This window comes from Canis lupus, chromosome 5 (assembly GCF_048164855.1).
Source record: "Canis lupus baileyi chromosome 5, mCanLup2.hap1, whole genome shotgun sequence".
Taxonomy (NCBI): domain Eukaryota; kingdom Metazoa; phylum Chordata; class Mammalia; order Carnivora; family Canidae; genus Canis; species Canis lupus.
The window spans coordinates 58,871,208-58,887,231 of record NC_132842.1 but is presented as its reverse complement, the minus strand read 5'-3'; the positions used below and the strand labels follow the sequence as shown (position 1 = coordinate 58,887,231).

Sequence of the window (16,024 nt, the reverse complement as noted above, 5' to 3'; positions counted from 1 at the left end):
TCGCTTGGGATTCGTGAATTATCTGAGCCTTGTGGATTGTGCACATCGTTTCAAGGCCTTCATAGACGCCATTCTGCACAGACAAACATGTCATAGTGTCAAAGCTTTTGTTAGGCAGCCCTAACACCCTCCTGGGGCCTGTATTCCCCTCCCCCCCCAAGGAATTCAGAACAGCCTAGGCCTCATGAATTATGCTACCAGAATATTAACAATTAGTTTTCTGTGATGGCTAGGTCTGAATTTATTGAAAAGGGTGGAACTCAGGCACCTGGGTAGCTGAGTGGTTGAGTGTCTGCCTTTAGCTCAGGTTATGATCCCATGGTCCTAGAATTGAGTCCTGCATTGGGCTCCCCATAGGGAGCCTGCTTCTCCCTCTGCCTGTGTCTCTGCCTCTGTGTGTCTCTCATGAATAAATAAATAAAATCTTAAAAAAAAAAAAAGAAAGAAAGAAAAAGGTATAACTCAGGGAAGCCTGAATCTCTAATACAGTCATAACAATTTAATCAATAACAACAGCAACTATTCAGTGAACACTTAAACCACACAACGAACCCTACACTAAAATTTTCTTTATGTCCTCTCATTTAATTCTTATAAGAACCCTCTGAAGGTTCATCATTCCAATTTCAGAATATGGCATGAAGGCTCAGAGACGGTAAGTAACTTGTTGGACATTACACAGCCAGGAAATTATAGAACCTGCCTGTGCTCTTAAGGACTGGCATATATAGAACCATAGTCTCCTGGATGTCTTGGACACACAGGTTTACTTTGTCACCACCGACCTTCCACAGCCCTCTTACAAAGGTGTAGAGTGAGAGGCAGGGATTTCCCCAAGGTGAGACCTGGGGGGCTGTAAGGCGAACTCAAGCTTGCTGGCTTTTATGTGGTTAATATACTGTATTCCAAGCAGGAGCATGTACCCCATCTCAGGCCACCAAATCTTACCAGCATCTTCAAGACAGATGAGTCAGTTAATTCAATGTCATGGCAGCTTCCTCCACAGCCCAGAGCTGAAGGAAAGCCAGGACCTTACACAAGCCAGCCCGGACAGAGGGGAGGAGGTACTGCAAATCTTCTTGACCTCCCACCCAATGTCATCCTGGACCTCCGGATGACAGGTCCAACTCATTGACTCTGCGCAGAATAGGCTGTGTGATCCGAGAGAGGCGGATGGGTGGCCAAGATCACTGGGTGGGCCTCCACAAACTCCTGTCTCCAGAAGCACTGTTGTTGAGCGTCTTGACCAAGTAAATTCTTTCAGGTCATCAAATTTTCCTGCTCCCTACAGTAGGACTCTATCTAGGGACTTCAGCGCTGCCTCCTTTGGGGTGACAGGCGAGAGCAACTGGGCCAGACCAGAGTGAGCCCGAGGAAGACAAGGCTAGGCCAGTCCTCCCTCCCCCTTCCTGCTCAGACAATGAAGGGTGAACTGAGGAGAGCAGGAGCCCTGAGGCACCGAGCGGGACCCTGGGGCCCCAGAACATCTTTGCCTGGAAACCATCACTCCCTCCCCCGCCCCTATGAGCCCCTCCAAGGAAACCCCGGGGCTCTGAAAACTGGACGAGGCTCCAGGGCCCCTGAGCTGCTGGTTCGTTCCGACCGCCCTGGGCTTTTCCCGCCGGGCTCCCAGGCGCCAGGCAGGTGGGGCGCGAGCGGCAGCGGCGGAGGGGGCTCCCGTCGGGAACCTAAACAAAGACCGGGACGGAGGCCGCCCCCCCCCCCGCGGGGGTCCTACGCCGCGCGGCCGGGGGCAGGGGGGCGGGCGGGGGCCAGCGGCGGGGCGCCTCCCCGGACGCCCGCGGAAGGAGGGGGGCTGCGGCTCCGCCCGGGGACTCCGCGGGGCTCGGGCGCTCCCGCCGCCCCAGGAGGAGGAAGCCGGGGCCGGGGCCGGGGCCGGGGCCGGGGCCGGGGGGGCCGGGGCGGCCTGGGGCGCGGGGTCCCCGCTGCCTGCCGAGCGCCCACGCCCGCCACACCCACGTGGGCACGCCCCCGCGGCGCACCGCCCCCAGCCCGGCTCCGCCCCCCCCCCCGCGGCCGCGGCGGCCCGCACCCGAGCCTGCACCCGCGTCTGCACCCGCACCCGAGCCTGCACCCGAGCCTGCACCCGCGCCCGCACCCGCACCCGCCGCGCCCAGGCCCGGCTCCCCGCCTGCGCGTCGCTCTTCCTCGCATCACCCTCGGTGAGTCGGCGGCGCCCTCGGCCCGTCTCCCCGCCTCCCGCCCCCTTTCCCCCCGCGGGGGCTGCGGCCACCCCCCCCCACACCCCGGCAGACCTGAGACTCGCGAGCCACGCGCCCCCTCGCGCGGGCCACATTTTGCTTACGAGGGTGGCACCCCCTCCCTCCTTTCCAGACGGACTCGGGGACCCCCGTGTGTCGCGCTGGGGGAGGCGCGGGTGGCAGGGCCTCTTTGTTAGCGCGACGCCCCCCCCCCGCTCGCCCTCCGCCGCCGACGGGAGTGACCCCGCATCCACCCCGCGGCCCCCTCCGCCTCCCGGAGTTCACCCCGACCAGGTGGCGGCGCGCGCCTTTTAGGGGTGCGCGGTCGTGCAATTGTTGGATTTTTTTTTAACTCGTTTCGGAGGGGGGAGCGCGGCGAGGGGGGCGGCGAGAGCGCTCCAGGCTCCCGGCAGCTCCGCCCGCCTCGCTCCCGGCTCCGCAGCTGCTTCCCTCCTCGCCTCCCGACTCCTCTCCGGCCGGGCCGAGCGCGCTCCCCGCCGCGGCGCAGGGATGAAGGTGCTGGGACACAGGATCGAACTGCTGACAGGTACCGCCCGCCCGGCCCGGGGCGCGGCCCTCGCCTCCCGCGGCGTCCCGAGTTGGAGCGGGAGCCCGGCGCGCTGCTCGGGGTTCGGGGCTGCTCGGGTCGAACCAGAGGAAAGGGTGCGGACGCCCGCTGGTGCGAGCCCGGCGCCGGGAGGAGACGTGGGGCTGCGCCCGCCTGGCTCTGCTCCAGTCCGCTCAGAGTCCCCCAGCAGCCCGAGCCCTCCACCCAGTGTGGCCCTGCCGGCACAGGAGCCCGGCCATAGGCCTCTTATTTCCTGCTCCCTGTGACAACTGAGCGCCTCTCCCTTGCAGAAGTTTATTCCTGGGAGTAGAGGCCAAGTGGTGTGGGAAGTGGGAAACCAGATGGGACCCTCAGCCTTGGGATCCCTCTGGAGAAGCAGTGGGACACCCCTGCTGGAGACCGCATCCAGGTTGCTGTGGCTGGAGATCTACAGAGGATCCTTGAGTATGCCCAGAAGTGGAGGCAGGAAACAGAGCAGGGATGGGGGACCTGGCATCTGAAAGGTGGGAAAGCTCCCCCAGCCCTGAGGTCCCAGAGAGGTTCATGAGGAAGGGGCTAGAAAGGGAAACCCCCTGGAGCACCATCATTCCCCACCCACAACCCCACGGCAGGTGGAGGTGCTCAGTGTGCACTGTGTGGATATGTGGAGTCCCGTGCATGTCCTCTGGCACCTGGAAGGCTTTGGTTTCTGACCCCCAGGACCTTAACTGTCTGGTGTGTGAGAACAGAGCACAAGAACCCTGTTACAGGGAAGGGGACAGCATGGTGGGGGTAGACTCAGGAAACAGATTGAAGTCTGAGGGCACTGGAGGGGAGCAGAGAGATTTGAGCATGTAGCAATGTTAGAAGTGGATCCTAAGGAACGCTAGGATTTCCTAAGAGAGGATTTCTATTACTGGAGAGAGAGGTGGCATTCCAGGCTGGGGGCGGGGGGACCCGCTTACACAAGGGCCCTGGGAGTGATGCAAGGGCTGGAGGAATGAGGTCTGCTGAGGTTTTGGTCTGTGAGAGAGCTAACTCACCTGCAGCTCATGAAAGACTCACGGACAAGGGATGGGGGGCTGCTGTGAAGCGGGGGGAAAATCTGGCCAGGTGCTCAGCAGTGCCGCACCTGAGCCCAAGAGCAGCGGGGCTGACCTGCCCTCCAGTCCCTTGCCAGCTTTTCCTTGTAGAGCTCGCTTGAGGCAGGCCAGCCTGAGGCAGGCCAGCCGGCAGGACACTGCACTTGCCAGTGCCCTTGAGGGAAAAGTTTTTACAACCGCTCGGGTGTTTAGAGCCCTACATGGAAGGCAGAACTTCTGGATCCTCCCCTTCTCTTCTTTGGTCCCAGAAGGGCCTGGAGGAAGAATGCTCTTGGGAGGCGGGTCTGGACGCTCCAGTGGGGGCCCAGCTTTACCCTCCTACCTCGTGCAGTGTGATGTGCCTTTGTCTCCTGAGTACAGGGGTCAAGGCCTCTCCTCCCTCATCAGACAGACTTGCCCAATGCTGACAGACTCTCTGACCCCCAGTAGGCTGGAACCTGGAACGGGAGCCCCTTGGGCACTGTCTCCCACCCCCTTGCACTCCTCACCAGGCCCCGGGATTCAGTGTGTCCCTTCAGTCTCTGCCTCGTGCGTGGTCTTTGCAGCCATACTTCCAACTCATTCCTGTCCTACGGACCGGGGTTCAAATCCCCATCCCACTGTTGGCCAGTTGTGTGACTTCAGAAAGCTTGCTTAAGCTCTCAGGCTTCAGTTTTCTTGTCCTAGAGGTGGAACTGTCGACCCCTCCCTCTGAGAGTTGGCCTGAGGCTTACGGAGGTCGCACGGGTGAGGGGCCTGGCCCCGGTGGGCACCTCTGGGCTTCACCTTCCCTCTGGTTCCTTGGTCTTGGCTGGTCCTATAATGGAGAACCTCCCCCCTCCTCTGGCTGGTTGGCCACTAGGAGGTTTGGATCTGTCCCTCTCCCCTGCCCATTGTTCCTGCTCACCTGCACCTGTGAGACGTTGACCCATTTCTCCTGCCCGAAGATTGTGGCGGCACACAGCAACCGCTCCATTATCGTCCACTCGGTCCAGGCTCACATCTCCCACCCATCGCATGTGTCTCCAGGATACCTTCTTAGAGGCCTGTGACTCCCCCCGCCCCATGGCAGCAGTAGGGAGTTGTTTCATTAAACCTGTTTGCTGAATCTGTTTCTCCAGCTGTTCTAGTTCTCGCATTCTCCCCTCTGTTACCACGCCCCCTGCCCCGTGAGATCACTTCTTCCTACAGCTGGAGAGAGGTGGAGCCCAGCTTCAGCCCTGAGCCCTGAGTCATCTCGTGTGCAGACTGCCTGGCTTCTGGCCAGCCTTGGAGCTGCTTTGCATTTCTTTTTCCCATCTGTAAAATGGGATCGTCGTGGTACCCACCTGGTTGTGTTTTCTTCAGCAGTTAGCCGTGAGAGCGTGAACGCTGAGTACAGTGTCCGGCTCGTGCTCAGCAAATGGCAGCAGCTGTGGGGCTGATGTCCATGACCCGCTCCTCAGTGTCCTGGGGTCTCTTCTTCCAGGAGGTTTACTTCCTTTTCTGGCTTCTCCACACAATCCAGATCTCCCTGAGATGTGCCTCTGGGGGACTCTGCTGAGACCTCAGCTTCCCATCCTCTCGGACACGTTGGGGCACGGTGTCTGGAGTTGGGCCCTGCTGGTCAGATGTCACAGTTCTGACATCTGCCCCTCACCTGTGGGATTCAGAGGATGTCCATAAATTGTCATGCCCACCCTGAGCATGTCTTTTTGTTGCAGAGAGAATTGGGTGGTCAGGGCCATTCTAGGAAGTCTCATGGGTGACTGATGCATATGGTGGCCAGCATTTTCCAGGCACCCTCAGTATCTTGAAATGTAGAGAGGGCAGAGATTTGGTGATCAAAAGTTGTAATGTCAGAGTCTTCTCTCTTGTTCTTAGCTCCTCAGAAAAACTCTTAATTTCTCTGAGGCTTGGTCTCCTGATCAGAAAATGGGAATAAGGGCCCTCCATCATTAGCACTGTGAGAAGGAGCCCAGTACACTGCTGTGTCCACACACAGGCTTGCTGTGGTCCTCAGAGGGCAGACTCTTGGTGCCTTTTGTAGCTTTTATTTCTCAGTGTGATGTGGGAAAGTGGGACATTAGTCTACCTCCAAATAGGAAGGTGATGGCTTGTGTGCATTTGTAATTAAAGGATCTGTCTCCAAGGTGGTTTGGAATCCCGAGAGAGAGCTCTCGAATGGCAGATTTGGGGCTCTGGTATGGTCCCTTGGGAGCCTTGATATTGGATGCTGGAAATGTTTTAAAATATCCAAAGTTTAATCACTCAATGTGTGATTAAAAAGCAAAACTTTTGCCCGTTCTGTCTGGAATTATGGTGTCATTTTAATGCATGGAATATGTAGTCCCACACAATTTCATAGACTACCTTTAAATAGCGTTGGATTCTTGGCAGGTGTGTTGACCCACATTTTTACATGTGGGGGTAAATGAAAAGCACAGATTTATCCAGGAGGCTGAAAATAGGATCCCCAAACCTCATCTCCAGTTCCTCCATTTCAGCAAACCTCACTGCTGGCTGGGGGGGGCAGGCAGTGATGTGGGTATGGGGGACATGCAGAGGGGTGAGGAGGCCTGAGCTGCAGGAGGGAGAGACAAGCAGGTAGGCCCAGGACCCCAGGTGAAGGTGGGGTGTGTGGGGATGTGTACACTGCCCAACCGCGTGTGCGTAGGGTAAACTGGTGCAACTTTTTTGAAGGGCAGGTTGGCAATGATGTTTCAAAAGTTTAAAAATATGTGTGATCTCTGACTCAGCAGTTAAATTTTTAGGAACAAATAAAGATGTGTGCAGAGGTGTTCAAGGATGTTTATCTCATAGTTGTTTATAGAAGATGAAGAAAAAACCCTGGAACAATCTAAATGCCTAACAGCAGAAGAGGTTAAATTAATGCAAGTACCGTCATACCAGGAAACCCCAGCAGCTGCAGATTATGCTACCAGAGGTGATTTAGCCACATGAACCAACATTCCCTTATTTATCTAATAATAACAACAGTGATGACAGCTCACATTTGTATGGCATTTGCCATGTGCCAGGCACCATCCTGAGTGCTTTCAATATATTAACTCATCATCCTAACAATCCTACAGGGGATATGCTATTGTTTCCTCCTTTTTGTAAATAAGGTCAGTGAGGCACAGAGAGGTTAAGTAACCTTCCCAAGGTCACACAGATGGTAAGTGGCTAGCTGGAATTTGAACCAGGATATCTGCTCCGGAGTCCAAAAATATGTTTCAAAACCGTGTGTTTTTGTTTTTGTTTTTTGTTTTTCTTTTTGTCTTCAGAAAAATCCTTATTCAGCATATTGATGAGCGGTGAAAAAAGATGAAAGAACATAAGTAAAAATGTTAACGGTGCTTTCCTTTGGCAACTTAGGGATTATATGTGCTTTTTACTTCTTTTTCCTCTTCTGTGTCTCTGACTTTTCCCAGTGAATGTGTGTTACATGAAACTCAAGTTCTATTTTTAAAAACTAAAAATGAACAAACACAGAGGGGAACGCGCTTGTTGCTGGGATTCTGATGAAATCAACCCCATGGGAACTCTGAGGAAGAGCTACAGCCCAGTGCTATGGAGGGGGGTGTCTTCTTGGAAAACTTGAGCGTGGAGCAGTCCTTCAAGGTGGATATTGAAGTGGGCTTTCCCTGAGTGGAGGGAGGAGGAAAGTCACCAGGACACACAAAGGGCTGCAGACCAATGGGGAGGGGGTGCACTAGGCTGAGTAACAAACCCCAAACATACTCAGATCCTAACCTCTAGAACCTGTAAATGTTACTTCAGGCAAGAGACTTTGCAGGTGTGATTAGGTTAAGGCACCTGAGATGGGATCATTGTCCTGGATTAGCTAGATGGGCCCTAAATGCAACCACGTGTATCCTTACAAAGGGGCAGCAGAGGGGGAGTCTAGCAGAGCACAGAAGGAGGAGGCAGATGCCTGCAGGAAGAAGCTTCCCTTGCACGATGCTAGCCTTGAAGAGGACCATGGATCAAGGAACACAGTTCTAGAAGCTGGGCAAGACAGAAAATAGATTCTCCCCTAGAACCAGAGGAAGTGGTCCTGTCAACACATTGATTTCTGCCTGGTGCAGTGGAGTTTGGATTTCTGACTTCCAGAACCATGAGACAACAAATAGGTCTTGTTTGAGGCCACCCAGGTTGTGGTGATTTGTTACAGCGGCCCAGGAACCCAGTTCCGGGGTGTCAGCAGGTGAGATTCGCTGCCTCCGCGGGGGCTGGCAGCACAGACAAGGGGACAGACCATGGGCTTGGGGTCTGGAAAGCTGGTTACCACCAGCCCTGGCCGTGTGACCTCGGGCTGAGCCCGTGAGCCCACAGGGGTCAGCTGAGAGAGCACTGTGATGCTGTTTTGTCAGCTTAAGCGTGTCACATAAACATTGACACAAACCTGGTCTCTGCGTGGTGACGGAAGAGCTCTCGTTTGCATTAATCCGCAAGTGGGCTAAACTCCAAACCACGGATGGGATGTACACTCCAGCCAGAACGATCCTAGCTCTTAAGCCCTATAACAAATACCTTTGAGGACCTAAGGGCTTTTTCAGCTCACCTTTCAGGAGAGACATGGCAGGGCAAGTGTGCCTGCTGATACACCTTGTCTTGGGTGTGATGGGGGTACCCAGCCTCCTTGGAGGGGACAGGGGGAATATTTCTGGGATGTCATCTCCCTAGACCGGGGGGTTCCACAGCCAAGTCTGTGGTTTATAGCCAGGACCTTTTTCTGCACGGAGACCATTTCCCGATAGCCTAGTCCAGGGGCCAGGCTTAAGAGTGCCAGAAGTAGCTTTTATTTATTTATTTTTTTAAAGATTTATTTTTATTTATTTATGATAGAGGCAGAGACACAGGCAGAGGGAGAAGTAGGCTCCACACCGGGAGCCCGACGCAGGACTCGATCCCGGGACTCCAGGACCGCGCCCTGGGCCGAAGGCAGGCGCGAAACCGCTGAGCCACCCAGGGATCCCCCAGAAGTAGCTTTTAAGCATCCTTCTCATGTTGGTATTCAGGAGTAGAGATGGCCTGTTGGGGCTCAGGGCCTGGGAGGGGAACAGTGAGGCTGGCCGGTTGTCCGTCGGGTTGCCTGGAGAATCCCGTCTGTCACACCCTGAGCCCTTGCTCCTGCATTTCCTCCTGCCTACGGTGAGAACTCTAAGCCCACTGCTCCAAAGCCCTGACCAGCTCCAGAGTTTTCTTCAGCATACTAGGATAGGGTAGAGGGGACGTATAGTGGACGTATAGTGGAAGTCCCTTGCAATCCCAAGTGGTCATCCAGGAGGGTCGTAGGCCCTAGGATGTTCAGGGTTGGAAACGCCCTGAGCAGCTGGAGTGGACCATGATGTTGCCATTGGAGTGTGGTGGGGAGTCCTGCCTCCAAGCCTGTGAGCCCTCCAGCCCAACGCTGGACCTGGCTAGCCCCGTGTAAGGCTAGCTGGATGGGTGGGTGCTGGGCCATGTGGGAGAGAAGATGCTGACATCTTGACTGCAGAAACTGAACACAGAGGGGATTTGGGGGTGTCTGTGCAGCATGGTGGACCCAGGGCACATGGGCCACCAGACTCGCCCACCCCCAACCCCACCACTCCTACTTGTTCAGGTCTTTGAGTTGGTTGGGTTCGAGATTGTGCCTTGAGATGGCGAGGCAGCTGCTGGCTCGTAGACCATCCTCCTCGTCACCTCAGTGAAGAGTCTCTCTTCCCCAGGGAGGCCAGCAAAGACCTGGTCCTGCCTGGAGCTCACAGGCCTCCCTGTATGTCTCTGAGAGCGGGCCCTCTGTTGTGTCCACCTGGTTCCCACCCTCCAGCCCTCACCACTGCTCTCCCCGCCCTCCAGCCTCACAGCTTTCCCCTCCTCTCCTTTCTCTGGGCTCACTCACCCCTTGGCTGGCCCCATCCAGTCTCATGACTTTGGGCACTGTGCCCAAAGTCCGCAGCCCAGACATTTGCCACTCTACCTGCCCAAGGCTAAGCCTGCCCCTCCCCAGCCTCTTCTTCCCAGCTCTCTTCCTCCAACAGCTTCAAGCAAAACCCAAGTCACCCTTGACTCTTGTCCCCCCCTCATGCCTCATACCTGCTGGCCCACAGCTCCGCCTTCAGGATGCACCCAGAATCTGAACACTTCTCCACTGTAGCTGTCAAGTCTCTTCTGGGTTTTTGCAACTGGTCTCCCTGTTTCCACCTGTTTCCTGTTTCCACCCCCACATCTGGACCACACAGAGCAGGTGGAGGAAGTTTTTCAAGTGCCAGAACCCTCCAGGGCACCCCACTCAGAGAAAAACCAGAGTTTTTCTTTTTTCTTTTTTCTTTTTTCTTTTTTTTAACCAGAGTTTTTTAAATAACATTCGAGGCAGAATAGGATCTGATGCTCCTGCCCTAATCTCTCTGTCCCCAGGTCCTTCCCCGCCACCCCTCTTCCAGCCACACTGGCTTCCTCGCATGGACCTGAACAGGCAAATGCCTGCCTCACAGCCTCTGCGCTTCTCTCTGCCCTCGGTGCCCTTCCACACCTGCCCTCTGGACCCTCTCCCTCACCTCCATGCCCCATTTCAGAACGCAGCCCCCAGCTTGCTGTCTAGCCCCTTCTCTGACACTGCTTCCTCTATCGAACTTGGCACATCTGACACACCATATACTTAGACTTGTTGATTGCTGCCTCTACTAGAAAATTCCACAAAGGCAGGACATTTTGTCTGTAATGGTCAGCAGTACATCGCCGGTCCTGGAACAGTGCCTGGCACATAATAGGTGCTCAGTCAGTATCTGGTGGGTGAATGAAGGAGGGACTTCTTCCATCTGAGCCACTTGGCCACGCCTGGGGGGGGTTGGTTATCCCTGCCTGAACCACCTGGATTGGCAGTGGAGCAGGGGGGATGTTTCCCAAAAGGAAGCCGGTGCCCTTCCGAATAGAAGGGACCTGGGTGCTGAGTGGGTCCTGACACAGGGCCTCTTCTGAGACATTGTGTTTGAGGCAGGAAGACTCTGAGAGCCGCTTGGAGTGAGTCCTCTACTAGGTGAGTGGTGTTCCTGCCAACGCTGATGCGTTACAGCACTTCAGAGGAATAGGGGCTTCCTGTGAACAGATGCCCAGCAAGAACGCTGCTTCCTCTGTCTTTAATTCAGGCCACATTACAGACCCCTGAGCTGAACAAGGCTTGTTGCCTTAGCTTACCTCTTTGAGTCTTGTACAAAGATCCAGGACAAGTATATATTCGTTTCTGGGAAACTTGCCAAATGAGGCAAATACACAGAATCTGTGGCAAAAAAAAAAAAAAGCCAGACTCGGCTTTTTAACTAATTAGGTCAGTCGTGGTTACCCATATCAGCACAGTTACTGGGGGCGGGGGGGGGGGCTGGGCCCATTTGTCGAAGAGCTAACGGAAAGGATTGCCTCGTGGATTGTGCTGCCCACAGGGGAGTGGAAGCTGCAAGTTCTGGCCGAGCTCTAGCTTTCTCCTGGTTTCTCTTGGGTTACCCCTTTCCTTTCCCTTGCTTTCCACTCCTTCAGCATGTTTGCGTGGGCCTCCAAGAAAAATGCCCCACATTTAGATCGTTTCAATAATATGGAACAAAAGAAAAACCAAGATAATATATTAAGATAAAAGTGTATTTCCCTCTTTTATAAACAGTCTAAAGATAGGCCATTCAGAATCATGGCTTCATGATTCTCCAGTACCTAGACTCCTTACGATACCCCCACCCAGGACCCAGAATGGCCCTTGAAGCTCCCACCATCACATCTGTATTCCTGCCAGCAGGAAGGAGGATGGATTGAAGAATGGCATGTCTCCTCCTTTTAAGTCACATGCTTCCATTTACATCTTACTGGCAGAATGTTGTCATGTGGCCAATAACTTTTATTCCCATAATACACATGTGCATCTAAAATGTAGGGATGTAGGGTCTCCTGGCTGGCCCAGTCAGTAGAGCATGCAACTCTTGATGTCAGAGTCTTGATGTCTGCGTTTAAACCCAGATTGGGTGTGGAACATACTTTAATTAAGTGAATGATGGATGGATAGGTGGATGGATGGATACCAAGTTTAAAAAAGAAAGGAAAATGTGGAAATGTATTCTTTTTTTTAACATGTTATTTATTTACTCATGAGAGACACAGAGAGGCAGAGATATAGGCAAAGGGAGAGGCAGAATCCCTGCAGGGAGCTGGATGTGGGACTTGATCCTGGGATTCCGGGAACATGCCCTGAGCTGAAGGCAGATGCTTCAACCACTGAGCCACCCAGGCGTCCCTTGGGGATGTATTTATTCCTAAAGAAGAAGGGGAGAACAGAATTAATAGTCTCTGCCACAGTGGGACTTTTTTACTGGTTCCCTATGCAGCTGCCCACAGAGATGTGTTACTGGGATTCTAGTTCCATCTCTCCTTGGTCCTGGTCTGCGGGTTGGAGGTTTATGATGTCTATGTTTAATCCCTGGGGCCATGTTGTACTAAGAAACAGCGCTCCCACGTTGGTGCTGAACCTCAGTAGAAGGAAATTTTATGAAAGAGCTCTATTATGTCAACTCTGAGATGCATAACTTTTTCACACTTTAACATCTAAAATGCAGTCTGTGTTGGTGAGGCAGGCTCAGCAGCACTGTCATTGCTGCCTCAAGCATCTCTGAGTTTGAGGCTCGGAGGGAAATCCTGGAGACAGTAGTGGAGCCCTGGTGGGAATGGGGCACCGCCAGCACACCTGATGTCAGAGGAGCCGGGACTGTGGAAAAGCATGCAGGCAGCAACAACTTCAAGACGGAGTGATTCAGGGGCATCAGACCCTGAATGTAGAGAAGTTTTAGGAAGATCCTAAACAATTTATCTCATGTGTATGTTCCTTTTCAATTTATAAGAGTGATAGATACTTTTAAAAATCTGGGTCTATGAGTGCCTGGGTGACTCAATCTGTTAAGCAGCCTACTCTTGATTTTGGCTCAGGTCATGATCTCAGGGTTGTGAGATCCCACGCCCAGCACAGAGCCTGCTTAAGATTATCTCTCCCCCTCCCCCTCTCAAAAAAAAAAGTTTAAAAATTCAGGTATAAGTCTAAAAGAGTAAAGTCCAAAAACATAATTAAAGTACAAAAAGTTTTGACCAATAAGAACTCATTATAGGAGCATCAGTTCTAAAATTACTTTCTGTGTATGTGAGGAATGAACAAATAAGCATAAGTATTATGGATAATGAAAGCCAGTTTTCTTATCACAGCAGAAAAAATTAGAAAGAGGGAAAACTAGAAAGTTTTTGAGCATGTGACTCAGTCTCAGGGTCATGAGTTCAAGCTCCATGTTGGCTATGGAGCCTACTTAAAAAAAAAGAATTTAAAGATTTCTTTTTTAAAAAGCCTGTGGTAAATTGGAATCAAATGTATCAATATCAATTTCAGATTTATGTACACACACAGATGGTTGTAGACGTGTGTATGTGTTAGTATACTTACATACATATTCTAACTCTGCCTGTTGAGACAGCCTAGAACAGTGGCACCCCAATGACAATGAGCATACATAGTACCCAGATCTTGGTTTCTAAACAGTAATATGCAATACAAAGAAACTTGGCTCCCTGGAGAAGGGGTTGATTCCAGGATTCAAGCAGAGAAAATATGAGTTTCAAACATCATAAGGGACTGGAAAATTAGAAACTACTCAAAAGTTGCGGGTGGTTCTAAAAGAACCCAACTTGGAGGAATCCCCAATAGCCAAATCTGACGTAGTTGAAACAACAGAGTAATGATAGGAGTGGATTATAACCCATTGAATAGAATAAGTTTCCATAATCCAAACTGATGTAAATGAATAATTGAATAAATAAGTGGAGGAGAAAGGACAGCTGTTTCTCACAGGAGAACTTGAATTAATAAATGCAGAAGGGATGATAGAAAATGCCATTAAGAAAATAGGACAGGGGGTACCTGCTGGTGGCTCAGTGGTTGAGTGTCTGCCTTTGGCTCGGGTCATGATCCTAGGTCCTGGGATCGAGTCCCACATCAAGCTCCCCACATGGAACCTGCTTCTCCCTCTGCCTATGTCTCTGCCTCTCTCTATCTCTCATGAATAAAAACATAAAATCTTTTTTAAAAAAGAAGACAGGATAGTTATTACTGGTAGGCACGAATCATCCATGGTTGCAATTAGTGGGGAAAGTATGATAAGAAACAGGAGGTTGCATACTCTCAAAGTATCTTCCCACAAGATATTGATTAATCACAAGGAGAAAAATACTAACTATAGAGTAGAGAAACCTGCAGACACTACCTTAATCAAGTGATCAAGGGCAGCATCCCCAGAAATAAAATAGACTGACATCACCTGCTTACTGATTGGATGCAGTGAGAAAGGCACACAGCATCTGTTCTATTCTTGCCAAAAATGCATAACCTCCCTCTGATCATGAGGAAACAACAGATGAACCCAAACTAAGGAGCATTCTGTAGATTTAACCCATCAGTATTCCTCAAAAGTGTCAATGTCGGAGGACTTTGTCGAAGACAGAGGAGTGAAGAATTGTCCCCAGCCCTATGGCGATTAAATGCAACATGGATCCTGGATTGGGACATTATTGGGAAAACTGATGAGATTCATGTAAGGCCTGTAGATAACTCTATTGTATCAGTGTTTTATTTCCTGCTTCCTCTGGTTGTGTTTTGGTCTTATAGCATGATAGCATTAGGGGAAGCTGGGTGAAGGGTATGTGGGAAATTTCTGTGCTTTGTTTTTTCTTCAATTTCTCTATAAGATTGAAATTCTTTCAAAATAAGTTAAAAGGGGGCATAACGTGTTATGTCTTAATTGGCAGTGTTTTTTTTTTTTCTCTTTTATGGGTACATAAAATGTTAATTTGAGTTACAATCAGTGATATCTTAGATCTGATCAAATCTGCTGGTAGAATAAAAATCTGCTATATCCTTCCAAACCCATATGAGCACTGTTGCAGCTCCCCTGAATCATGTGAGGGCTTTTATTTTAATTTGCAAATATATGGACCTGTGGTGCATATATGTTTTGCTTAAATGGGTTTGTTTAATACTTAATATTCTGCGATATCTTTTTTATCTTAACTGCATATTTTAGAATGCTTTCCCTATTTCAATAGAAATATGGAAATCGGGGATCCCTGGGTGGCGCAGCGGTTTGGCGCCTGCCTTTGGCCCAGGGCGCGATCCTGGAGACCCGGGATCGAATCCCACATCGGGCTCCCGGTGCATGGAGCCTGCTTCTCCCTCTGCCTGTGTCTCTGCCTCTCTCTCTCTGTGACTATCATAAATAAATAAAAATAAATAAAAAAAAAAGAAATATGGAAATCCCTCATATTTTAAATGGCTTTGATGCTCCAGGTGTAGATGTCCCATTCTCTTGACATTCATTTGGACTGTTTCCACTTTTTTTTTTTTTTTTTACTATTCCAAACAGTGCATCCTTGCACACACTGCCTCATAGTGTGTCCTGTGATTGGGATAAATACCTAAAGATAGACTTTGTAGAGTTTACAGATATTTGCATTTCTATAAACTACCAAGTTCCCCTCCAAATAAAGTTGAACTCACTGCAATCCAGCCAACAGTATATAAAACTCTGTGCTATTTCCCCACAACCTCACCAGCCCTGAATGCTATCAGTCTTTTGATACTTGAAATCTAAGTGAAGAATCAGTCATTCATTCATCTCATTCAACAAAACCTATTAAGGGCCAGCAGAAAATATTAGTGATTGGTTCTGTTGTCATGTGGGTATACGATGGGGAAAAGCACTGCGGTTGCAGGGAGCAGCCCAAACAAAGGCATGTGCTTGCTGTGGGTAGAATGTGCCCAAGGAGTCAGCTGGGATCCTTAGCTATGAGTGTCAGCATCCACATATGGCTGCCTTAAGCACTGGAAGAAGCACAGTGGAATGTGCTGGAAAGATGTGTATGTGTGTGTGTTGTCAGAGTGACGGTAGTTGTGGAGAGATGGGAATTCATAGACTCAAATCAGGAAGAAAACAGGAAATCTGGTCTGGTTCAGGCTGGGCGTAAACCAAGGGGCCAACATGAGAGATAAGAGGTAAAGGCTGAGCCAGCAAAAAGTGATATGCCCTGTGTACGCCTGCCAAGGGAGGCAGGATACACATGGAGTATGGCTTTATGAGCAGAGGCTCTGGGTTCTCTTCCCAGATCTGCCACCAGTCACTCCCACCTTGTGCCTT

The 16,024-nt window shown here is 51.3% G+C and overlaps 1 protein-coding gene across 6 annotated transcripts in view; it reads left to right on the top strand.

Moving 5' to 3' along the window:
• Positions 1-2,049: 2,049 nt before the first annotated feature.
• Positions 2,050-16,024, top strand: part of NDRG4 (NDRG family member 4) — a 39,649-nt gene continuing 25,674 nt past the window's right edge. Inside the window, exon 1 of one of the 6 annotated variants that reach the window (XM_072826885.1) lies at positions 2,050-2,183. Coding sequence is in view for 4 of the 6 variants with exons in the window: in XM_072826876.1 (XP_072682977.1) it covers positions 2,733-2,769 (37 nt within the window). In the remaining 2 variants the exon portion in view is untranslated. Of the gene's footprint in view, positions 2,184-2,622; positions 2,770-16,024 lie in introns of those variants that run through there. The other 5 variants (XM_072826881.1, XM_072826876.1, XM_072826879.1 and 2 more) reach the window with 5 other exon arrangements.